This window comes from Prionailurus viverrinus, chromosome D4 (assembly GCF_022837055.1).
Source record: "Prionailurus viverrinus isolate Anna chromosome D4, UM_Priviv_1.0, whole genome shotgun sequence".
Classification (NCBI taxonomy): Eukaryota; Metazoa; Chordata; class Mammalia; order Carnivora; family Felidae; genus Prionailurus; species Prionailurus viverrinus.
Genome location: NC_062573.1, coordinates 30,218,507 through 30,243,502, shown reverse-complemented (window position 1 = coordinate 30,243,502; position 24,996 = coordinate 30,218,507). Strand labels below are relative to the sequence as shown.

The 24,996-nt window shown below is 42.2% G+C and overlaps 3 protein-coding genes across 3 annotated transcripts; all 3 read right to left on the bottom strand.

Annotated features, from left to right (window-relative positions):
* Positions 1 to 3,251: 3,251 nt before the first annotated feature.
* LOC125150407 (olfactory receptor 13C7) lies at positions 3,252 to 4,217 on the bottom strand. The gene has a single exon (XM_047830310.1). The coding sequence runs from the start codon at positions 4,209 to 4,211 to the stop codon at positions 3,252 to 3,254; it is 960 nt and encodes a 319-aa protein (XP_047686266.1). The 5' UTR covers positions 4,212 to 4,217.
* A 12,135-nt stretch (positions 4,218 to 16,352) lies between these two features.
* LOC125150397 (olfactory receptor 13C7-like) lies at positions 16,353 to 17,306 on the bottom strand. The gene has a single exon (XM_047830280.1). It carries the CDS (start codon positions 17,304 to 17,306, stop codon positions 16,353 to 16,355), a length of 954 nt encoding a protein of 317 aa, XP_047686236.1.
* Positions 17,307 to 22,663: 5,357 nt separating this feature from the next.
* Positions 22,664 to 23,620, bottom strand: LOC125150403 (olfactory receptor 13C7-like). Its single transcript, XM_047830297.1, has one exon. It carries the CDS (start codon positions 23,618 to 23,620, stop codon positions 22,664 to 22,666), a length of 957 nt encoding a protein of 318 aa, XP_047686253.1.
* Between the last annotated feature and the right edge of the window lie 1,376 nt (positions 23,621 to 24,996).

Sequence of the window (24,996 nt, the reverse complement as noted above, 5' to 3'; positions counted from 1 at the left end):
TATTCCTTGGAGAGAAAATATGATTAGCTTTGTTTTGGTCAAGAATGCAATCATCTGTGCCCAGGAGAAGGGGCATGGCTGTCCTCTCATCATATGCTAAGGAAGAAACATGTCTGCCTCTGGCAGAGCTTTCTAGTTAGTATGCCATAGGCTCCAGATATGACAAGCTGAGTCCCCCTGGGGTCACTAAGCAGGACATGTTGTGGCCTAAGTCCCCAGGTTAATTTCCTTCATCATGAGTAGACCCATCCACTTATCCCATGGTGCCATACAAATTAATTATTTTCTATGTGGTTCATGGCAAATAAAATGGGAATGGGAAACACTGAACTAGGGAGGTGGGCAGGACAGCGGTGGTAAGCCAATTTCAGAGAGGTTAACTACAATATAAAACAAACTTCAGGGGCGCCTGGGTGGCTCGGTCAGTTAGGCGGCCGACTTTGGCTCAGGTCATGATCTCGCGGTCCGTGAGTTCTAGCCCCGCGTCGGGCTCTGTGCTGACAGCTCAGAGCCTGGAGCCTGCTTCATATTCTGTGTCTCCCTCTCTCTGACCCTCCCCTGTTCACTCTCTGTCTCTCTCTGTCTCAAAAATAAATAAACGTTAAAAAAATTAAAAAAAAAATAAAACAAACTTCAAAGTAAGTTGATAAATAGAGGAATTGGAAATTAACTAAGATCTGGTTCTAAAGCTTCTGATGCTAACACAACTGATGCAGTTTGAAGGGGTTCAGAGCTGATGGCCAAGAGAGAATTCTTGAGATGTCTTCGGTGCAAAAAATGTGGTTTTATTAAAGCATGGGGAGGACCCATGGGCAGAAAGAGCTGCACTGGGGTTGCAATGGGTGACTGATTATATACCTTCAAGTTTGGGGGGGGTGTGGTTAGGAATAGCGTAAGTCTCTAAGGAATTTGGAAGCAAAGTTTCCAGGACCTTGAGGGGCTAGCTGTTGTTAGGATAAGGTCGTTTACTACTCTCTAGTAAAACCTTAGTCATGAGACCCTTTAGATGTGTATCAGTAGCCCATATGTTTGGAGAATGATTGCTAACATATATCTTAGGGGGAGTAGAGGTAAAGGAAGTTTCCAAAGGAATTTTCATATGCTAAAGAAGACTCACAGGATCCTGAGGGGTTGAGCTAAGATTGCCTTTTGTTCCTCAGCAAAGTGTCAACATGGAGGCAACTGAGCTCCTTGAGGAAGGTCACTCTGTTTCAAGGACTTGTCAATGGGCTATAAGCTGTAGGAAAATTTAATTTTATCCACATTTCTCTCTGCCTTTGTTTCCCACATCACAACTATTCTACATGAGTTTTGTAATGATTGCCAGCGGGGTAGGGGGGAGGTGGTTGGTCCATAGATTCTGAAGAGAGAATATATGCATTACATAAGCAATGGAGTTTGCATGATGACATGGTTTGGGTTTGCCAGGAAACAGACTCTGGTATGGAGATTGAGGTGCATAATGTTTATTAGGGAGTGCTCTTGGGATCAACACTGGTGGAAGGGAGGATAGAAAGCCAGATTGGGCAGAGGGAGGAGTTGGCCTGTGATGTGGTCTCAACAAAGGCCTCAGTCAACCCTGTGGGGAACTCTGGCAGTAGGGCCACCTTTCAGAGTTATCCTGAGTGGGGGGCAGGGTAAGATATTTATATCTCTTCATCAGTCAATCATTGGATATGGGCTGCCCTGAGGAAGGGGGCATGACCTTATGTGAGTCCACTCTTCAGCTAAGAGCACTCTTTAGCTAATTCCTGAAGAAGACTGTCAGCTGAAAGCTCTCTGATGGCAGCACTTTGGGCAGCTGAAGGAGTCCTGTAGAGTCCTATGGAAAGATCTGGGTAGAAACTAGTTACAGTTCTCTTAGTCAAAACTAGTGATATTGAAAAGGAATTTTGCTCTACAAGTATGTTTCATTTTTAGGTCAATTCTTGACTTACAAAGGTTGGAGTTGATCCCAAGTTGATGTCATCCTCTCTGTAGTGAGCTAAGATGGACATAGATAGGCTCTGTGCTCAATGAAGAAAGGCAAACTCACACCAGAATGAGACAAATAATACCAGGTTTGAAATGGTGAGACAGGAGCAGCCTGAGAGGCTAAGGACTCACATAGGCAGTGACCAGTGTCCACGTTTCTGACCAGTGTGGCTAGGAGAGCACTGTGGGGCCAAAGAGGGTGGCTGGCCACATCCCGGACAGGAGAAGCCCAGGACACCCAAGGAAGGCAAGCAGGGAGAATTTGTTTTCATCAGAAAATATTGATTCTCAGAAAAAAAAAAAAAAGAGACATCCAGTTACCTCAAGGAAAAAGAGACATTCAAAGTTCACTTCCTTTTAGTAGCTTTGCTCCTTTTTGTGTCTCTAGTGACTGAGATCATCACACATTACACCCCTGGACCCCTTCTTAGGTGCATGGTAAACTGGCTCTGCCTTTCAGTTTTATCATTCCACTTCTCCTCAGTCAGCCACCTTGCTCCATCTTCTGCCGGTCACATGATGCTCCTGCTCTGCTCTCCCCCATAGGTCCATCTTCTAACTCTCTGGACTGTAGGGCCAGACTGTGTACTTAAATACATAAGACTTGCTGACAGCAGGAAAATTAAGCTTAAAACCAGATACCAGCTATTAGTACTCCTGGGCTAAGAACTTCCACATGCATTGCAGAATCCAGCTTACTTGCTGTCAGTGGAAATACCCTACACAGAATCTACATGATCCCAACTCATCTGAGCCTCAGGGGAAAGAAAGAGCCAACTTCATTCTCATCTCCAGTCTCAATCCTGCCACTAAGAAAAACAAAATTGAAAGAGTGCCATTTTAACTCTAATGTTGATAATTTTTTATACTATTCTGCCATGGAGTTTTGCCCCACACTGTCTTCCTTGCCTCCTTTCCAGAGAAGGATCTTGGATATTTATGTAACTCAAAGGTACACTAAGCTGTTTTTCCCCAAAAAAATGGGCAAACTTCTCACAAGGGTGAATTCACACGTGCCCAAAAGGGAACCAGCAAAATCATTTGTGTTTTCAGCAGCACCCACTTCCGACCCTTCAAGTCCCACCCCATCAGGTTTTAGGTTTTATTGTTTTTAGAACTTGGGTCCAGTAACAGCCAAAGTTCTCCATTGCATATGGAATTCTGTTTTCTGGTAATCATTCTTCACATTTATCTTCCTTGGAGGACACATTCTTCTGAGATGCATGGGTGCAGGCAGCCAAGAGCACAGAACTACAGGGACATTTGTCCTCCAGACCTCACTGGGTGAAGCATTTCTGACTCACCAAGTTTCTCACAGCAGTCTTCACGTCCTTGTTCCTCAGGCTGTAGATGATGGGGTTGAGCATGGGGGTCACCACCCCATAGAAGAGGGAGATGAGCTTGTCTGAAAGGTCCTGCTTGTCTGCCCCCAGGGGGTCCTTGGATTTGGGCTTCCCATACATGAAAAGGATAGTCCCGTAGAAGACGACCACGACTGTGAGGTGGGCAGAGCAGGTGGAGAAGGCCTTTTTCCTCCCCTCAGCTGAAGGGATCCTCAAGATAGTGGTGAGGATGAAGACGTAGGAAACAAAGATGAACAGAACTGGGACCCCCAGGAAGATCACATTTGTCACTCCCATACTGATCACATTGATGGAGATGTCAGCACAGGCCAACTTCAGGACAGCCAGGATCTCACAGGTAAAGTGGTTGATGATGTTGTTCCCACAGAAGGGAAGTCTCATTGCAAGGGACGTTTGAACCATGGAGGCAGCACTTCCAGCTGCCCAGGAGCTGGCAGCCATGGGCACATAGGCCGCCTTGCTCATGACCACAGGGTACCTAAGAGGGTTACAAATGGCCACATAACGATCAAATGCCATCATGCCCAGAAGCACACACTCTGTGGCTCCCATGGCGAAGGAAAGAAACATTTGTACAGCACAGGCCGAGGAGGGTACAGTTTTCCTGGGGGTCAGGAAGCTGTCGAGAATGAGGGGGACTGAGGAGGTTGTATAGCAGATGTCCAGGAAGGAGAGGTTCCCCAGGAAGAAGTACATGGGCGTGCGCAGGCGGGAGACAGACACAGTGACCAGGATGAGGACCCCATTGCCCAGCAGGATCACCAAGTACATCAGGAGGATGAGGACAAAGAACGTTTTCTCTAGCTTTGGGTGGGCCGAGAGTCCCAGGAGAATAAACTCCGTCACAGAGGCAGTCTGGTTGACACTTTCCATGGTATGTCTCCTCCTTCAACAGAGGAAAACACCCAGGTATCCAAACTCAATGTTCTTTGCCCTGCATAGGCTGAGGGCATATGATCTAAAGTTCCAGTTAGGCTGAGTGATTGGATAACAGTCTTGAAAGCCCACAGTCTCTATTTATTTCCAAGAAAAAGAAGCAATAAAATCAGAAATTACTTTGGGACCATAGGACATCAAGTTTACAATGTTTAAAATGGTGATTCTAATAATTTAATGAATTTGATCAGAGATAAGACACATAACACATTCAGTTTTTTTTGGTTCTATGTCCATATGGCAGTTCATCTCATTAAACTTTGATCAGAAAAGTGACATTAAGTTTGCTCCATGCTCTCCAACTTTGTGCCCATTACTAGTGAAATGATTAGTTGTGAATCCACAACTAATTTCCTCTCCAGGTCATTCTCACAGAAAACATACTCTTGTTCCCAAGATCTCCTTTCTCATGGGCAACACTGGCTCCAGGGCTTTCCATCCATCCATCTGTGTCTGAACATCCTTCCACCTACTTTTTGAGCACCCAGTAAGTGGGTATGACAGTTCCTATGAGGAACAGGGGTGCTTCATAACCCAGGTTTAAGTGAGCTCACAACTTAACAGGAAAGGGAAGCAAAAGATTCAGAAGAGACTAGAGTATCCATAAGGGCACCCAGGGTATTGATGGAAATAGGGTCACAGAAAGCTCTTTGGTAATATAAAATCCAGCTAGACTTTTAAGGACAAAAAGAGATGGAAAGACAAGTGTGTGTGTTGGGTGGGAGGGAGTCTCAAAGTAACTTTTTGCTCTGGAAATGCTAATACATCCCAAATAGTTTGAATCTGATGTTCCACGAAGCTACAGGACTGGCTCTAAAGATGCAGAGTGAAATCACAGTTTATGGAAATCTAGTTCTCTTAGATAAGTAGAGCAGTGCTTTTTTTCTTGTCATTCTACTGGGTCACCTTTCCTCTACGTGAGCATCCATACAGGAATCAGTGGGCATTAGTAGTCCTTGAGCCTTTTGACTTATCTGCTAGATATGTCACTCAGACTAATATTCTGTCACTGATTCTGTTCCCCAAGTAATCCAGTCCAACCCTCTCTCCCATTCAAGATCATTTTCTATGCCCCACAGATGCATGGCTTTTTAGTTTCAGCTTGATATCTTCTAAGAATGAAGAGCTCATTACATTCCTAAATGGTGTACTCCATTATTTGCAGAGCTCTAGAGTATTAGAAAATTTTTCTTCACATTGAACCAAGAAGACAGCTTCCTAAGAGTTCCTTATTCATATGGTGGTACTCAGCTTCCTTCTGGAATTGCAGTGAATTTGTGGAAAGTCATCAGGTCTGTAAGCCAGAGGTTTGGGCTATATTCTTCTTAACCTTCTAACTTGTTGTTTAGACTTCAGTACTTCCTTCCCTCTCTTACATCCTTAGGTTACCCTAGTCTGTGTTGGGATTAAAAGAGATCAATGGTGTTCAAACTTTTTAGTAAAGATAATTTCTTTTTTTAAGGAAAGAGAACTTTTGCTTTCTTAAATTCAGAGCCCTAAAATATAAAGCAGAACTGTTTTTGTTGAAGTGGGGAAGGAGGGCTCAGGAAGTCTGGGCTGCTGAGCCAGTGAGGCTCCTTCAAGGCCAGGCTACAATGATGCACAGCTCCAGATCCCATTTACATTGCAGGCAATATAAATGGTGCCCTCTGGAGCCTAACTCGGGGACAACTCCAGCCATTTCCATGGCTACTATGTGAATAATGCTCCGTGGAGATACAGAAGAGGCTCTGAAACCATGGAGCCATCTCATTTCCAGGGGTGTCTCTAAAATTAGATGATCACATTAAATGAGACTGAAAAGTTTCAGAGGCTTCCTGCCATCTAGGTTTTTCTAATCCAGGAAGAAGATATTTGTGTGGCCCTCAGTCTTTGCAATACCACTGAAACTACTTCATGTCTTCCCTTTTCAAGTCCCAACCTTTTTGAAAAATCAAGTGAGAAGCTGGAAATGTTACTGTGCTAACGAAAGGTTGAGTATTACTCTGATAAGAACTCTCACTTACCTTTATCAGGAACCTACTGAAAAAGGGTCCCTACAGCTTGGGAATAGTGCATGGGCCAGAAATAGCAACACTATTTTGAAAGGCTCAGGCTGAGATGTCCACCTCTGATTTGAAGAAGGGATGAAAACCATTCATCCCATCTGTCTTGATTCTGTGCTTTAGGCACAATCTCCAAAGGAACAACCAGTACATGCAGAAGGCGATTTGAAATCAGTGCTGTAATTGGGACTATTGTGTTCCCTGAAGTGATTAAAAGTTTGGAAATGGAATCATACAAAGTCAGAAAATTTTTTATACTTCTGGGAAAATGTCCCCAGGATCTAATTATGCTGAAAGCACTCTAGGAAAACTTCTTTTTCTCTTCCCTTTGTTCCTGCTAGAACTTTCCATTCTTAGGCCACTGAAGAATATCAAGGGAAGAATTTCCATGTCCTACTTGAATGTCTACAAACTTCAAAGTGCTTAAAATTCTTGAAAAGAGCAGCTGGAGAGGTATGAATTATTTATAAACAGCCTATGTTTGTGGCATTAAGGAACCAGCAGCTGCAGGTGTAATGCTTCTCTATCAAGTGCTCAAGGGCATGGCTTTGGACACTTGGGGGGAACTTCCACCTAGAGCCCTAAGGAGACTTCAGGAAAGAGGAGATTTCTGGCCAGGCCTTGAACAATGAGGGAGAATTTACATATGAAGAGATAGGAAAGGGGTGGTGGGAAAGGGAAAACCATCTTGGGGACAGAGCTTGGCACAGGTCTTGGGCTTGAGTATTTCTTCCATAGCTTCAAAAAGTCATTTGTTTGGAAAGCATCATGGAACAAGAGATATGGAACAAAGTCCAGGGAAGTTGTGCCTGGGTGGTTCAGTTAGTTAAACATCCAATTCTTGATTTTGGCTCAAGTCACAATCTCACAGTTCATGAGTTTTAGCCCCGTGTAGGGCTCTGTGCTGACAGCCCAGAGCCTGCTTGGGATTCTCTCTCCCTCTCTCTCTGCCCCTCCCCCAACTTCTCTCTCTCTCTCTCTCTCTCTCTCTCTCTCTCTCTCAAAATAAACAAATAAATAAACTTAAAAAAAAGAAAAAGAACAAAGTCCAGGGAAAACATTCTATGTCTTCTATGTGGGTAGAGTCTGGCTGCAGCCTCTAAGATGGCCCTCATTGATTCTTGCCTACTGATATTCATGGCATTGTGTAATTCCCTTCCCTTAGTGACTTGATTCTAACCAAAAGACTACACTGTCTTTTTGGGTTTAATGGAGCAAAATGTCAAATTGGAGAGGCCTGTGTGGCAAGGAACTGAGGGCAGGAACTGAGGCAAGGAACTGTGTGGCAGACAGTGTAGAACTGAGATCCTCAGACCAACTACCTTCAAGTTACATGGCCAACAATCATGTAGGTGGCTTGTAAATAAAACTCTTCCCTCTTCCCCAATGAAACCACCAGAAGAGATCCCAGCCATTGTCAACATCTTCATTATAGTTTTGTGAAAAACCCTGAAACGAAAGACCCAGCTAATCAGTGCTCAGATTCTTGACTTACAAAAACTATGAAACAATACATGTGTGTTCCTCTAAACTAGTAAGTTTTGTAGTAATTTGTTTTGCAACAATAAATAAATAACAATAAATAAATAAATGGATTCATGGAGTGAGCTGTGAGGAAGAAGCGAGGGAAAGGAAGAGGTGACACATCTAGAAGAGGTGACACATCCCAGTGAAAGGGAACCTTCTGTTTTCCCAAAAGGCTATCTCATTGTCTCATTGCCAGAGGACATTAGTGATCAGAAGGATTTTCCTCATTCTGGACCAAAGCTTGCCTATCACTCTCCTTCTCACTTAGCTCTTGGGGGTTGAACAGGACATGGTTGCTTCCTCTTGTGTATCATCCTTTCAGAAGTAAGAAGACAATAAATCATTGTAGACATGTTCAGTAGCACTGAATACATGAGCCTGAAGTAAGCACAGCATTCTTTCCACAGTGATTTTACAAGTAGCATACAGTAACTAAACAGTAACTAAATAAATACATGGTGAAACCATGACTCAAAGCCATCCTGCAAACCAGTCCCTATCATCAGATCACATGGCGCAAGGAATCTCGGGCCCTCAAATGACCTTGTGACAGGGGCTTTTCACTATGATTTAGAGCAAAGTAACAGTAATAAATGCAATAACAAGCCACCAATAGAATACACCTTCCTGTTGTGTTGAAGCTTCTAGGAAATTCTTTACACAAATTTGTGCCTTGCCAATAGCAGTCGTGATAACAAATTCATACATTTTCGCAGACTGATAGAAAGCTGTTCACTTTTGGGGAGTAAATTTTACTTACAGTGAAATATATATACACCTTGAGTGTATGATCCAGTGAGTTTTGACAGATGTGCACACTATGTAGCCCAAATCCAATCAAATTAGAGAATATTTCCACCACTGTAATGAGTTTTCTTATGCCCCTTCCCAGTCAGTCCCCAATACCACCATGCCCAGAGCAATTTCCATTGTTTTAATACTTTTCACCTTTTTAGAAACATCATATTAATAGAATCATGCAGTAACTATTCTTTGCCTAAGTCTTTATTCAGAATGTTTTTAAGATTTATCCATGTTGTTAAATGATTTAGTGGTTTGTCCTTTTTTTTTTTTTATTGCTGAGTAGTACTCCATTATATGGATATCCCAGTTTGTTTACCCATTCTCCTTGCTGATGAACATCTGGGATGTTTTCCAGTTTTGGCTGTTATGAATGAAATCATTATTAACATTCTCATACAAGTCTTTTTGTAGACATGTGTTTCAACTTCTCTTGACTAAATACCTGAGAATGGGATTGCTGGGTCATAGCATAGGTATATACACTTAGTTTTATAAGAAACAGATCTTTTGCCAAAGTACACCATTTTACACTCCTATCAGTAATGTACAAGAGTTCTCACTGCATCACATTCCCATCAGTGTTCGGTGTTGTCAATCTTTAAAATTTTAGCCAACCTCTCAGTCAGTTAAGTGTCTGGCTTCGGCTCAGGTCATAATCTTGCGGTTCATGGGTTTGAGCCCTGTGTCAGTCTCTGAGCTGTCAGCACAGCACAGCATAGCACAGCTTGTTAATAAATGTACATTAAAAAATTAAAAATTTTAGCCAAACTGATTGATGTGTAATGGTCTCATTGTGATTTTTCTTTGCATTTTCCTGATAACTAATGATATTGAGCACTTGATCACTTGCCCATTGGTCCTTCATATAGCTTTGTCAATTATCTGTTCAAGTATTTTGTTCATTATATACTTTGTTGTTGTGTTTAAAAATAATGGTTTGTAGGAGTCCTTATGTATGTTATTTTTTAATTATTTTTTAATGTTTATTTTTGAGAGAGAGAGAGAGACAGAATGTGAGCAGGGGAGGGACAGAGAGAGATGAAGACACAGAATCCAAAGCAGACTCCAGGCTCCGAGCTGTCAGCACAGAACCCAACGCGGGGCTCAAACTCACAGACTGTGAGATCATGACCTGAGCCGAAGTCAGATGTTTAACCTACTAGGCCACCCAGGCGCACCCCTTATATATTTTAGATACGAGTCTTTGTCAGATGTGTGTATTGTGAATATTCTCTCAGTGTGTGTGGCTTCCATATTCATTTTCTTAATAGTGTCTTCTGCTGAGCACATGTTTCAAATTTTGATGAATTCTATAATTTTTCTTTTTTGGTTACTCTTTTCCATATCTTATCAAAGAAAATTTTGCTTACCCCCAGTCACAAAGATATTTTTCAATGTTTTATATAAAAAGGTTTATAGTTTTAGCTTTTATGTTTAGGTCTATATTCCATAGTGAATTAATTTTTTATTTTTGTGTCTAGTTCTATCAATTACTGAGAAACAGATATGAAAATCTCCCATTCTGACTATGGACCTATCTATCCCTTTAATTATGTCCATATTTTGTTTTATATTATTTTGAGGTTTTGTTACTAGGTGAAATACATTTATGATTTTTATGTTTTCCTGATTTATACCTTGTCATGATGAAATGTCTCTTTTTATGGTAATACACTTTATTCAAGTCTACCTTATCTGATACTTATATATCCTCCAGCTAACTGTTTGATGTATTTTTCCATCCTTTTCTTTTCAACCTAGATGTGTCTGTATATTTAAAATGCTTCTTTTAGACAGAATTAAGTTGTCTTTTTTTTTTACCCAGTCTGATAGTCTCTGTATTTTAATTAGTATGTTTAATCTATTTCTATTTAATGTAATCATTGATTAGTTTAGATTTACTATTTTGTTATTGTTTTCCATTTATCTCATCTATTTTTTGTTCCTCTTTTATTCCTTTCCTGAAATCTCTTGGGTTAATTGAATAGTTCTTAGAACTAATTCCATTTTAATTCATTTATTGAATTTTTGGCTTTATCTCTTTTCTAGTGGTTGCTTTAGGGATTACTGTATACATCTGAATATTTTAGTTGTCTCAAAATTATTACTCAAACAAGAATATATAAATCAGTCAGAAAAACAAATTAATAAATCAACCTCAGTGCCAGACTACTTCTGCCAGAATATTCTAGGTACTTGCTACTCAATGTGTAGTCTAAGGCCAGTAGTGACATCACTTGAGATCTTGTTAGAACTACAAAATCTCTAATCCCACTCTGGATTTACTGAACCATAATCTGCATTTTAACAAAATCCCCAGATGATTCATACTAACATCAAAATTTGGGAAGCACTGTCATCAGTAATTAACTGACATTCTGGGGTAACACAGAGCACATATTAGATCCATCAGACTCCTTATTTGATGATGTCCATCACTTCTTGGAACCCATCACATCATGATTATCTTTGGTCAACTTGGGTAGTTTTGTTTGCTCCTGTTGTGAGTACTACTCCCCGATTGGCCACAACCACACAACCAGTCTTTTGTTGTACTATCAGCTGCTTGGCTTTCTGCATTATTCTAAAACCTGATACTTACCTAGCCCCCTCTAAATGGAAAATGCACAAGGCCTTTGCTCCATCCAATGCCACATTTTATTTATTTATTTATTTATTTATTTATTTATTTATTTATTTATTTTCTGTTAAATTCTTTCTTCTAACTCCACAGCTATGTTGTGTTTGCATTGGAATACCTTCTGGACTGAAATGATAGCTCTCTTGAAAGCCAGACAACCTGATTCAGAATCTCTGTGATATATGGTCCTACTGTTGGATACATAGTAGTCAGAGGTTGAATTTCCTAGTTAATAGATTATGGATTCAAAGTATGAATTTTAGTGGGACACAGATATTTAGTCCATAGCAGCCCTCATTGGGTAAAAGCAGCCCTATCTCCTCCTGATTACTAGGATCAGTTATATGTAACTAGGAGTGACTCTTTGCCTTGCCTTCTGGTCTCTTGGCATAAGAAGCCCAACATGACTGGGGGATAGCCATAGCTTTAAGTTTAGTAGATATAACAGAATAGAAAGTCCAGATATTAATCCTTATGTTTATGGTCAATTGATTTTCAACAAAGGTGCCAAGGCAATCCAATGGGGGGAAAGATAGTCTTTTCAATAAATGACCTGCAACAATTAGATATTCACATGTAAAAAATAAATGAAACCTTTTCTTCACACCATACAAAAAGTTAACTCAAAATGGATCACAGACATGAATGTAAAACTTAAAAGTATACAACCTGTGGGGTGCCTGGGTGGCTCAGTCGATTGAGCATCCGACTTTTGATTTCATCTCAGGTCATGATCCCAGGGTTGTGAGATTGAGCCTTGCATCAGGCTCTACACTGAGTGTGGAGCTGGCTTAGGATTCCCTCTCCTTCCATCTGTCCCTCTCTCCCACTCATGCACTCTCTCTTTCTCTTAAAAAAAAAAAAAAGCTATACAACTTCCAGAAGGAAACATGGAATAAAATCTTTGTAACCTTAGATTAAGTAAAGAGTTCTTAAATAAGACATCAAAATTTATTTTTAAAAATTGATTATTGTACTACAGAATTAAAAACTTTTGTTTTTCAAATGACACCATAAAAATGAAAAGACAAAAAAGACTGAAATATTTGTAATTTGTATATATGATAAAGTACTTATATCCAGGTTACATAAAAAACTCTTATGTGTGGCTCAATAATGAGAAGATAAACAGCCCAATTTAAAATATCTTCACTAAAGAGGTACGTGAATGGCTAATAAGCACATGAAAAGATGTGCAACATTAGTAGCCACCAGGAAAATGCAAATTAAAACTACAGTGAGCTACTACTACACATCTACTATAAGAGCTACATTGAAAATACTAATAACACCAAGTGTTGGTGAGGATGTAGAGAAACTGGCAATGTTGTACACTGTGGGAATTTAAAATGATACAGCCACTTTGGAAAACAAGCTAGCAGTTTCTTAGAGTTAAACTTATTTGTACCATTCAACCCACCAATTCCACACCAAGTTGTGTACATGAATGTTCATAGTAGCATTATTCATGATAGCCCCAAACTGGAAAAATCCAAATGTCCATCAATGAATGAATAGATAAACACAAGATGTCAGATCCATGTAATTCTAGTCTGTGATACAAAGGAGACTACTAATGCATGTTATAACTAGATGAGCCTCAAAAACATGCTAAATGAAAGATGCCAGACACAAAAGACTATATACTGTATTGCTCCACTTATCTGAAATTTCTAGAAAAGGCAAATCTTTCTAGAAATGAGTAGATTAGTAGTTACTGGGACTGGAGTTGGGGATTGATTGACTACAAATGGGCATGAGAGAACTTTTTGAAATGATGTAAATGTTCTAAAATTGGTTTGTAGTGATAATTGCACAATGTATAGATTTATCAAAAATCATTGAACATGACTTACAATGGGTGAATCTTATGGTAGGGAAGTTACACCTCTATTAAGTGCTACAAATGTTTAATGAGACTCTTTCTGTGTCCTCTGGTGGAAGCAACACTTCTCTGGGAACTAGGACACTTATACCTACAAAGCCTAATGTTACAGTGACTGAAAGTAAAAATTCCCCCAGTAGCTAACTGGGGTTACTCTTATCCTTGTCATCAGGGATACTCTTGCTACCACCCATGATTCCTAGACCATGTATTTTGCCTTTTGGGGGCACAGAACCATAAAACAGCCATTAATTTAGGATCCATATACCCCATTCTTGAAGAATATTATCACCAGGCTGGTGCCTTAGCAGTGCTTTCAAAAGGCCATTATGCCATTCCCTCAGACAAGTTATTTCTGGATGGTGCAGTATATGGAAGGATCAGTGGATCTCATAATCACTATCTCACAATGACACCAACTTTGCTAAATGAGCCTTGGGCCAATGAAATATTACACAGGATAAGTCAAACCCTCTGTGAGTTGTCAGATGGTGATGTTAGCTAATGCCCTTCAGAGAGAAAAGGTAACCCATACTCAGAAGAGGTGTTGATTTTAATCAAGATGAATCACTGCACTTTCAGAATGGAAATGGCCTAATGTAATCAGCTTACTGCCAAGTGGCTGAATAGTCTCTTCGAATGAGGGTTGGTCTCTGTTGCTGAGAGTTTGAACAATTAGCTGCTGAAGTAGCTACATCAGCCTTTGTGAGTGAGTCCCTGTTGTTTAGCAAATAACCTCCTGCAATCATGGCTACTCTGTTCATTGTACCAATGATAGAGGTGGAATGACATCAGTTCCCTGAGTCATTCTGTTTGGTTGTTGAGCCTAGTGGAGAAGATGGAGGCTCTGAAGATGCTCCTAGTACATGAGCAGCTAAGGAGATGAGAGAAACCAGACTCAGCTTCAAATACTGAAATAAAAACTGCTGTAAGACAGAGTGGGACTTTCCCACCAGTGGATGGAAACACAGATCCCAGGAAATTCACAGGTGGAGATCACTTGAGATTTAGTACTCCCCCTTCATTGTGTGGAAGAATATACCTGAGATTCTTCAAGAGCAGAGAATACACTCTTGGTCTCTCAGCTCTATGTGGCTGGTCAGGGATTTAAACCTAAACATTTTATATTACATCAACCTCTGGACATGTTCCACATTTACAGGTGATGGGATCCACAGAGAGCAAAGCCACTGTAGCAGAAAGGGAGTACTGATTACAAGAAGCACTGCATATTGAGTTCACAACAGTTGTCTCAAAACTGAATTCTTTAAGACTTCTGTGCATTATAGCCTAGCACTCCATTTGCACAAGGCACATGATAGAGAATATCTACTTTATACATTAGTAATCATATTAGATATGACTTTTATTGCCCTCTTTCAAAGAAAGTGACTTAATCTAGATTATTCAAAAATACAATCTAATATAGAGGAGTGTCATTTAGAAACAAAAGGGCAGGAATACAGGCTAGGCCTAGGAAAAACTGGAAACTGAGAACTGGGAACATATGAGGAAGCCCTCAATCATCGGTTCTTTGGCTGTTCTTTCTTTTCTCTTTGCAGACTTGTTTTCTCTTTACCACCCCAGTACACGTGGGTGAAAACAATTACCCCAAAACTCCCAAGTTTGTATGTTATGGATGCAGTGACTCATTTCTTGGGTATTAACAACAATCCCCAAAATCTGGCAGAAAGAATCTGGTTGGTCGAGGTAGGGTCAGTGTTGCACAGCTCAGACATGCATAACTTACCTGTGTAGATAAGGAAGAAAGGTGACAGAGGAAATGCCCAGAGAAATGAGAGTCTTGACTCCTAAGCTAGAAAGCCAAACAAAAAGGCACTATAATAATATATCAGAAGTGATTCAGTTAACTGTGGAATTGAACTGTCTTCGTGTCATAAGCCTTCCTCAGAGGAATTATTTAACATATTTCATTAATAATAAAAATGTTCATTTATTGAGAGGATATTCTTTGTTAGCCCTTGTGTATCACATATGTATATATATTAAATTAAAATGAAATATATTATTTTTTATTAATATAATTTATTGTCAAATTGGCTTACATACAACACTCAGTGCTCATCCCAACAAGTGCCCTCCTCAATGCCCATCACCCATTCTCCCTCTCCCCACCCCCTCCTAAGTGAAATATATTTAATCCCCACAACAATTCCATGGGGTTGTCTTCATTATGTCCATTTTACAAATTAAAAAACTAAGAGTCTATAAGATTAAGTAGGTTTTTAAAAATGTATCTGAAGTTACACAGGCAGGGGCACCTCCACAACAGTCAGGCTCCAAAGTCCATGCTCTTAAACCACAAGAGTAATTACCAGTGGATTTGTAGCATTGGTGCCAGTGTCCAGTCCAAATCCTGAAGAGACAGAGGAAATTGAGTTTGACCATTAGAGTCTGGGTGGTTGCAAACATTAATTCCAGGAAAATAAAGGGACTCAGAATATAAACTTTGCATTGCAGTAATAATGAACTGAAGAGTGCTAGAAATTTTATTCTTGGACTGCAGTATCTGGAGTTTGATTAGTGTTGACACAAAATCCTCCTTCACAAATTTGGGTAGGAATAGATGTGCTTTATGTACAATAAAAGAAGATGGAGCCAAAATAAGCTCTAGGATATTAAGCAGGAAATAATTAAACAGGAAGCACTCTGGGCCCCCTGCAGGGTTAAATGGTATCATTTGGGATGTCTTGGTGTTGGTAATTTTGCAAAATGGCAGGTTGGTTTTCAGTTTGGACACCAATTAAGAAGTGACTTTTCCTCACTGCCATACCCCTCCCCCCCTTGCATAGTAGAGCAGAAAACAACATAATGGGCACAAATTGCAGCTGGTCAGCACATGAACAAGGAAAGTATGTTTTTCTTACAAAGTTTTCCATTTTTATTTATTTTTTTCATAACAAAAATAAAATATAAGAGTCACTTATCCTTGTTTCTAGGTGATGTAGCACAGTCCTCTCCCCTCTTCATTCCAAAGATTTGATGTTCATTGTCAATCACTCAGGAAAGTCCCATCCTGATGCGCATTGTTTGGGCAGTTTTGTGATGAGACTGGTGTGTAGGACCATCGAACAAATCTATGCTTATGAAGCAGTCATTTCCTAGGAGATCTGTGTGCACAGAGCCACAAGGTATGCTGCTTCCCCCTACTCTCACTAGGCAAAGCATTTCTGACTCACCAGAGTCTTCACAGCGACCTTCACATGCTTGTTTCTGAGACTGTAGATGATGGGGTTGAGCATGGGAGTCAGCACTCCATAGAAGAGGGATATAAGCTTGTCTGAAAGGTCCTGCTTATCTGCTCCCAGGGGGTCCTTGGATTTGGGCTTTGCGTACATGAAAAGAATGGTCCCATAGAAGATGACCACCACAGTGAGGTGGGCAGAGCAGGTGGAGAAAGCCTTTTTCCTCCCCTCAGCTGAAGGGATCCTCAGGATGGTAGCAATGATGAAGACATAAGAGCCAGAGATGAACAGAACTGGGACCCCCAGGAAGATCACATTGGCCACCCCCATACTGATCACATTGATGGAGATGTCAGCACAGGCCAACTTCAAGACAGCCAGGATCTCACAGGTGAAGTGGTTGATGACATTGTCCCCACAGAAGGGTAATTGTACTGCAAGAGAGATCTGCACCAAGGAGTTGGCTCCACCAGCCACCCAGGAGCTGATAGCCATGGGCACATAGACAGCCTTGCTCATGACCACAGGGTACCTCAGGGGGTTACAGATGGCCACATAGCGATCAAATGCCATCATGCCCAGAAGCACACACTCTGTGGCTCCCATGGCAAAGGAGAGGAACATCTGCATGGCACAGCCTGAGAAGGAGATGGTTTTCCTGGGAGTGAGGAAGCCATCTAAGACGAGAGGGATGGAAGAGGTTGTGTAGCAGATGTCCAGGAAGGAGAGGTTCCCCAGGAAGAAGTACATGGGCGTGTGCAGGCGGGAGTCAAGGATGGTTACCAGGATGAGGACCCCATTGCCCAGCAGGATCACCAGGTACATCAACAGGATGAACACAAAGAACATTTTCTCAAGCTTTGGCTGATCTGACAGCCCCAGCAAGACAAATCCTGCTACAACAGATTGGTTGCCCACTTCCATTTTAAATTCTCTCTTCTACCCTCGGGAAAACTGAGGACAGTAAGCACATGTCTATAGGGATCAATATGTGGGGATTTAAATGACAACTTATAATTAAATTTATCCTTTGGCATGCCAACTTATAATAGTAACATTGAAATTACAAAAATCGTTGTCCACGGAAGTTACCTTAAAAGTTAGGATATGTCAAATCAAAAGCAGGAAGAGCAGACCCTGGAAACTTAATCAAATCATGATATATGATAGAATTTTAGACAGATCAATAGTGTTGACACACTTGAAGGAAGGGTCTACATGGGAACCATAAAAGAGGAACCCTGAAGTTGTACTGTAATGCATGGGTCCAGACCACTGATTGGCTCTTCTGGCCAGCCCTCCCTGCCTGTAATTGTCCCTGCAGTGTCCTTAGGGGCTTCCGGCTGTCATACTCAGTGGTGATAATCACTGACATCACTTCACTTACTCTAATCCTGTGCTTATACAATAATTTTCTGACAATAATTTGAGGACTACGGAGAGGATGTGATGAGCAGAGGCCAGGAACATTAGAATCTGCGTAGCATTTATATTTGTTACTTGATGCCTAGTTTATACTTCATTTCTCATGAGTTTGGTTGATCTTCCTTCATTGCACTGTCAATAGGGACTCTCTGGCTAATAGTTCATGGAGACCTAACAAAAGCACTTCTACATCCCCCCTCTCTAACCATGGCCTTTGTCCACAGCATTGCAGTTTCCCTTAGTCTGTTCCAGCCCCCAGTGCTAGGGAGCAGGGGTAGAATCCAAGGACAAATGTCCTTCATGCCTCCCAGTGTGAGCATTTGTGACTCTATAAGCAAGCTCTATGCTTTTGGAGCTGTTTTATAAGTCACAGCTCCTCACTCAGACCCTTTTATATCTGAGTTGACCATTAAAACCACTGCAATACCACAATAATGCTTTCTCTCCCATAGAAGAGCAGACAGTTCTACCCAGCCTTGCAGAGGGGTCACCCCAAAGAGGCATTTAACGTAGGATGTGCTCCAGTCATGTAGACCAATTAATCCAATATATTAGAGAAAACCTCAAACCTTGGCTTCTCATGTTAAACATGAAGAAACAGAAGCTCACAAGTGCTCCCTCATTTGTGCCAGAGCAGGTCTACTGAGGAGCCAAGGACCCACTATGAAATCCTGATCATCCTCGCTTTCCCTAGGACACTCATGAAAAATAGAGATGTCACACCTTTCTCTAAGATATCTGCCTTGTAACAGAGCTTGGGTAGGGGGCTGTCCCTGGGCTTCACATGTTGCATCTGTGACTATTACCCTGTTGCTGCTAGTCTGAAGCTGTCCTCATGCAATTATCAGAGGACATTAACTATGGGCACTGAAAATACTTGGAAAAAAGAGATCTGTTTTTAGAGATATTAGTACTATTGGCTGCAGAATCTCAAGCTTGGCAGAAATGTCAAAAATTAACTGGTTTGCCTCTTTCCCTCGATTGTATGAATGTCTATGAAATGCAATTTTCCCATTTCTGCTTTGAACACCTTGAGCTATGTGAGTGCATGGCTCCCATTCCTTTGTGAAACAGCCTTGATTGTTGGAAAGTTTTCCCTTACATTGAACAGAACTTCCTTCTTCTAATGTTGTCCCCATACCTTACCTCCTACTGCCCCCCACTGGCCTAAACTCCCAGGACATGCCTGCTCCCTTCCCCTATAAAAGCCCTTCAGAGACATGGGAGTTGTGAGCTGGTCCCTACTCACAACTATCTTTTCTCTTCTCCCACCTACTTGGAGAAGTTTTGGCTACAGAGAGAGCTCAGTATACATCCAGTATGAGGATGAGGCCATGGTGGGGTCAGGAGCTTACCTAGACAGGAGGTTTCATGGCAGGGAGGATGCTGGAAGGCTCCTGGCTTTGGAGGTGATAGCTTCAACTGCCCACCTTGACCATCCCCTGTCTAGCTCTATCTGTTGAGGCTGTGCCTGGAAATGTGCAGCAAATTCTGTTTAGCTATCTTGGAGCTAAGCAGTCCCTTCAAATTTCACAGAAGGTAAAGAAAATTCAGGGTTGGCCATAGCCAAAGGGGCTCTAGCTGCTCTCTTTGCTGGCCTTCTCCATGTCTGGTGAGATAATAGCAGGAAGGACACCTCAAGTTGCTGCTTCCCAGTGGCCCTGCAGTCATGCCCAACCTGCGTGATCGGGGCAGACACACTCTGCTCTCTGCCCCTTGCCCTCTCTCTATAGGTTCCGTCAAAGAACCACGGAGGAATTTAGAGTTCTGGTTGTTTGGGGGCAGTTTTAATCCCAGAAGCAATTTAAAGTTTGGTGGAGGCCTCACAGGAGTTTAGAGCCTGTGTCCCATGAACTCAATTATATACATTGTAGACAACAGTATGTAAATCGTAACTCTCACTACAAAGAAATGTTCCTTAGATTAGATATTCCCGTCCTGTCCTTGCTGACCTTCCTGGAAGTAGAGGAGATAACTAAGGTCTGACTATGCTTTTACCACAATGGTATCTGTTAGAGGGGGCTCTGCACCTGTCTTTGCAGGACTAAGTGTCCAAACAAGAGATGAAAGCTTGCCTAGACCCTAGCAGACACACTGGGCATCCACATGCTCCAGTAGCTGACCTTCGCTGCGGTCACCCAGCACTCATCCTGGGCTGATCAGCTCTAGCCCTTGCCCTCAAAGACAGGAAACATGTACCACAAGCCAGCACCAGGCGCTAGAAATGATAAGGATGGCACCTCTGATCTCCAGAAACTCCCAGTGACAGCTACAGTTTGAGAGATGATTGCCAAGTGCCCCTAAGCTGTATGGGAGGCCAGAACAGGCAAAAGTCAGAAGAAGGAGGTCAGAGAAGCTTAGGTCCCAACTAGGAAGCGATTCTTCCTGCCTCCCTGCCATACTATAGTATAGCAGGGAATAAGGATTGTGGATTGAAGCAGAGGACATGAGGGCAGAAGAGAGCTCTAGGGTTGGTGAGAAAACAGCAGAGTCTACCCTTAGAAGCAGCTCTGGAGTCACAGGCCAGGCAGCTAACTAGCATTTTGCTAAGAGCTTCTGTTTAGTTGGAAATCTTTGGTGATAAGAAACAAGAGAACCCTTCAGGTCACCTCAACTGGAGTCCAGGAGGTGAGAATCAGGCAGTATGGAACGTGGCCATGCCTGCTCGGCAGGGCCTGAGAACAGGAATTTTCCCATATAAGTGGATAAGAGGGAAGGCAGGGAGGAGGTAAGGAGCCTTGGATTAAAGCCTAATCTCTATCAAAAGCAACTGACAAAGACTGGTCTTAAAAGAGAAGGAGGGTGATTTGCTAATAAAAGACCCTGGGAACTAATTTTTCCTTGAGAAGAAGATGGAAGTTGGTATCAGTTTGTTGTATACTTTTGTCACCCACGTGGGCATCATGTAGTCATCACGGTCCACATTATCACAGGGGAAATGCACAAAGATCTCATTATAGAGTGTGGGTTCGGCTCCTCTCCACCAATGCTTTTGTCATTTTCATAAAGACTGAAGAAAAGAAGTCCTGGAGCCCCCTGGTTGGGGACCTCTATGACCCACAGACCACTGCAGGCTTCTGGCTGGAGACTAGCATGTTGGGACTTTCTCTTAAGGAAAGGTTTCAGCCCTCTGAGCCCTCACTTGAGACCCTCTATAGAAGTCTACCAGCCACATTGCACATCTCTGAGTCCAAGGAGTGCAGGGGGACAAGAGAAAGTTAAAAGGTAGGTGGGGAGAGACATCTGCGTATCTTCTTTAGTACCTGCATGCCAATTACATTTTTAGGCACTGCAGACAAATACATTGGGAACTAGAGGGTCCACCTCAAGACTGTTCCCATCCTTGGCACTCTTAGTTTTGGAGGTCTCGACCCACATCATGTCAAAATGCACCTGTATCCCATTTTATGTGTAATTTTGTGGTAAATTTGAAGTTATTTTTCTACTTCTGTTATTAGAATTACTTGGCATACAAGTGACTCAATTTACAATTCTATGGTTTCTCAACAGTTAGCATAAAAACTCTGGAGTGTTTGCAAAGCTAAGGTAACTAACTACATACACATTGTTTTAAAATAAGATTCATGAATACAGTACATTCATTTATCCATTACTGAGGTTAACATAATATTCCCTTTTTTGGGCACACAAATAAACAATTATTAAGTTTTTAAAGGATTTCTGTTTGTTTGTCTTGTAGTTAAGAGCCAACAGGTTTTCCAGCCCTCAAACGTCTTTGTACTTAGAAAACACCCCATAAGGCCCGACTACTGCACCCTCATGCCCGGAGGGTAAAACAGCTCTGCTGACTCTCTGCTTAGGAGTAAAGACATTTGGGGGCGCCTGGGTGGCTCAGTCAGTTGAGCGACTGACTTTGGCTCAGGTCATGATCTCACGGTTTTGGGAGTTCAAGCCCCACGTCGGGCTCTGTGCTAACAGCTCAGAGCCTGGAGCCTGCTTTGGAGTCTGTGTCTCCCTCTCTCTCTCTCTCTCTCTCTGCCCCTCCCCCACTCATGCTCTGTCTCTCTCTGTCTCAGAAATAAACATAAAAAAAAAATTTTTTTTAAAAGGAGTAAAGACATTTGTACAGTAAGTACAAATTAAGATCTGTTTATAGAATAAAAAGTAAGGAATTTAACTTAGCAAATCATTTTTGGGGAATAATTCTTTTCCTTGAACAAATGGAATTTGCCAAGTTACTTTCCTCGGGAGCCAGGGTGCAGGAGACACCTGGGAACGCAGGCCCATCACACACAACTCATGCACCAGTACTGAGATTTGATAATTGTTTTCTGTTGTGGGTAAGCTTTCCCAGGAAGTTGACTCTGGTGGGGAGATTTTCATGCAGGATGTTGACTGGAGAGTGCTCTTAAGATCAATACCTGTGGGGTGGAGGTGAAGGAAGCAGGACAGTGCAGAGGAAGAACTTGAACTGCCACATAACTCTCATGGGCCAAGGGCAAGCCAGTGCAGCAACTAACTGAATGTTGTTTGCCACCAGTACTCCCAGTGGCTGGGGTAACAGGAACCAAAGCCCCTAAGGGAGAGAGAGGCAGGGTCTGGGTAGTACACTCGCCACACCACCCACTATACACTCTTAACCAGTACTTCTCAAGGCTTAACACGCACATGAATCTCCTGAGGGATCTTGTTAACATGTAGATTCCAATTCAGTTAAGTCTGGAATGGGCCCCTTCCGCATGTCTAATAAGCTCCCAGGTGCTGCTAACACTGCTGCTCCATGGACCACACTATGAGCAGCATGGCTCTGAATTCAATTTGCCCCTCACCTAGCATCACTTTGCATTGACTTTCTCAAGTGAACCAGAGTGTGTGGGTCACGATATATCCTAGCATCACTGGGTGAAGTGTTTCTGAGCCACCAGGTACCTCACCGCGGTCTTAACATCCTTGTTCCTCAGACTATAGATGATGGGGTTGAGCATAGGAGTTAAAAGTCCATAGAAGAGGGAGATGAGCTTATCCGAAAGGTCCTGCTTGTCTGCCCCCAGGGGGTCCTTGGATTTGGGCTTCCCATACATGAAGAGGATGGTTCCATAGAAGACGACCACGACTGTGAGGTGGGCAGAGCAGGTGGAGAAGGCCTTTTTCCTCCCTTCAGCTGAGGGGATCCTCAGGATGGTGGTGAGGATGAAGATGTAGGAGACAAAGATGAACAGAACTGGGACCCCCAGGAAGATCACATTAGCCACCCCCATACTGATCACATTGATGGAGATGTCAGCACAGGCCAACTTCAAGACAGCCAGGATCTCACAGATGAAGTGGTTGATGACATTGTCCCCACAGAAGGGTAATTGTACTGCAAGAGAGATCTGCACCAAGGAGTTGGCTCCACCAGCCACCCAGGAGCTGATAGCCATGGGCACATAGACAGCCTTGCTCATGACCACAGGGTACCTCAGGGGGTTACAGATGGCCACATAGCGATCAAATGCCATCATGCCCAGAAGCACACACTCTGTGGCTCCCATGGCAAAGGAGAGGAACATCTGCATGGCACAGCCTGAGAAGGAGATGGTTTTCCTGGGAGTGAGGAAGCCGTCCAGGACTAGAGGAACTGAAGAGGTTGTGTAGCAGATGTCCAGGAAGGAGAGGTTCCCCAGGAAGAAGTACATGGGCGTGTGCAGGCGGGAGTCAAGGATGGTCACCAGGATGAGGACCCCATTGCCCAGCAGGATCACCAGGTACATTAACAGGATGAACACAAAAAACATTTTCTCTAGTTTTGGATGGGAAGAGAGGCCAAGCAAAACAAATTCTGTCACAGCAGATTGGTTGGATGCTTCCATTTCAAACTCTCTCCTTTATCCCTAAAAATACTGAAGGCAGAAATTCTTGTTGGTTTTTTGATGGCTTGCTTGAGTCAGTACATGGGGATCACAGCATCATGTCCCTAAAATTATAAACAAACAATCTATATATGGGATTCAACTACAAAACCAAATGATCTCAAGTAAGGCTGTGTAGCAGTCAAAAGCATCTAGGGCAGAACTTGGAAATCTAATGAAATTTAATGAAATAAAAAAGACATTTTGATATTAATATACCTAAAGCAAAAATTGTGTGTCTGCATATGCTGTGTGTCTTCCACACTTTCCAGGGAAACAGGAGCCTCTAATTCTGTCTCTCTCATACAATTAGGACCACAAGCTATCCCAGCTCAGCAACAGAGGCCACTGAAGTCATGTTGCCCATTCCTCTGGCTCCAGTTCTTCTTTGCCCAGTAAATTTCTAATATAATTGGACTCCCAATACAAACAGTTTTATAGGAAGAGAATGTGCTAGCTTGCAAACATAAAGTTACTTATATTTGTAACCGTTTTATTTCTTATACAGTATGTGGTTTACACTTCAGTATCTTCGGAGTTTAGTTGGTATGAATCAATTTATCTGATCCTGGCCCTCTTCTCTGAATAATCTGACCCAATTGAATTTCTGGAACCTATAACATGGAGCACTCACCAAAATCTCCTGTAACCACAGCTCACCTGTCTGCACCTCCGTGGCTCTGGACCTTGGGCCCAAGGAATATAATTATAGCTGACAGTCAGAGCCCATTCATAATACACACCCCCAGCCTAGGTTGAGTGGGGTCTTGAGTCATGTGCCATCCGGTGCCATTGAGATGCTTTGGAGACATCATCACATGTAAATCTACTCAGCTTGCCAGAATATTCAGTGCCACACTGTAGATCATCACAATTTTTCTGCCAAAGAGATTAGGAACACGAGATGTGATCAGGCCCTGTAGCAGAGTGCCTAAAACAACATGGAGTGACCTGACTGCTGGTTAAAAATACAGATTGCTGAGTCCTACATTTGCAGATGATCTTGGAGATCAATTTTTTGTTTGCATAGTTTTTAAATAAATGTTTCTCATATATTTCTGATCCACACCAGTCTTGGGAATTACTGACCTCTAAAGGTGGGGAGGGGTGCCTGAGGGGCTCAGTCAGTTAAGCACCCGACTCACAGTTTGTGAGTTCAAGCCTTGCGTCAGGCTCTGTGCTGACAGTTCAAAGCCTGGAGCCTGCTTCGGATTTTGTGTGTGTCTCTCTCTCTGCCCCTCCTCCTCTCACACTCTGGCTGTCTCTCAAAAATAAACAGATATTAAAAAAATTTTTTTAAGGTGGGGAAACTGAGGTCTGGAGAGAGGTTTGTGACT

Coding starts and splice junctions, on each gene's coding strand:
- LOC125150403 (XM_047830297.1), bottom strand. CDS start 23,620: ATGGAAGCATCCAACCAATCTGCTGTGACAGAATTTGTTTTGCTTGGC.
- LOC125150397 (XM_047830280.1), bottom strand. CDS start 17,306: ATGGAAGTGGGCAACCAATCTGTTGTAGCAGGATTTGTCTTGCTGGGG.
- LOC125150407 (XM_047830310.1), bottom strand. CDS start 4,211: ATGGAAAGTGTCAACCAGACTGCCTCTGTGACGGAGTTTATTCTCCTG.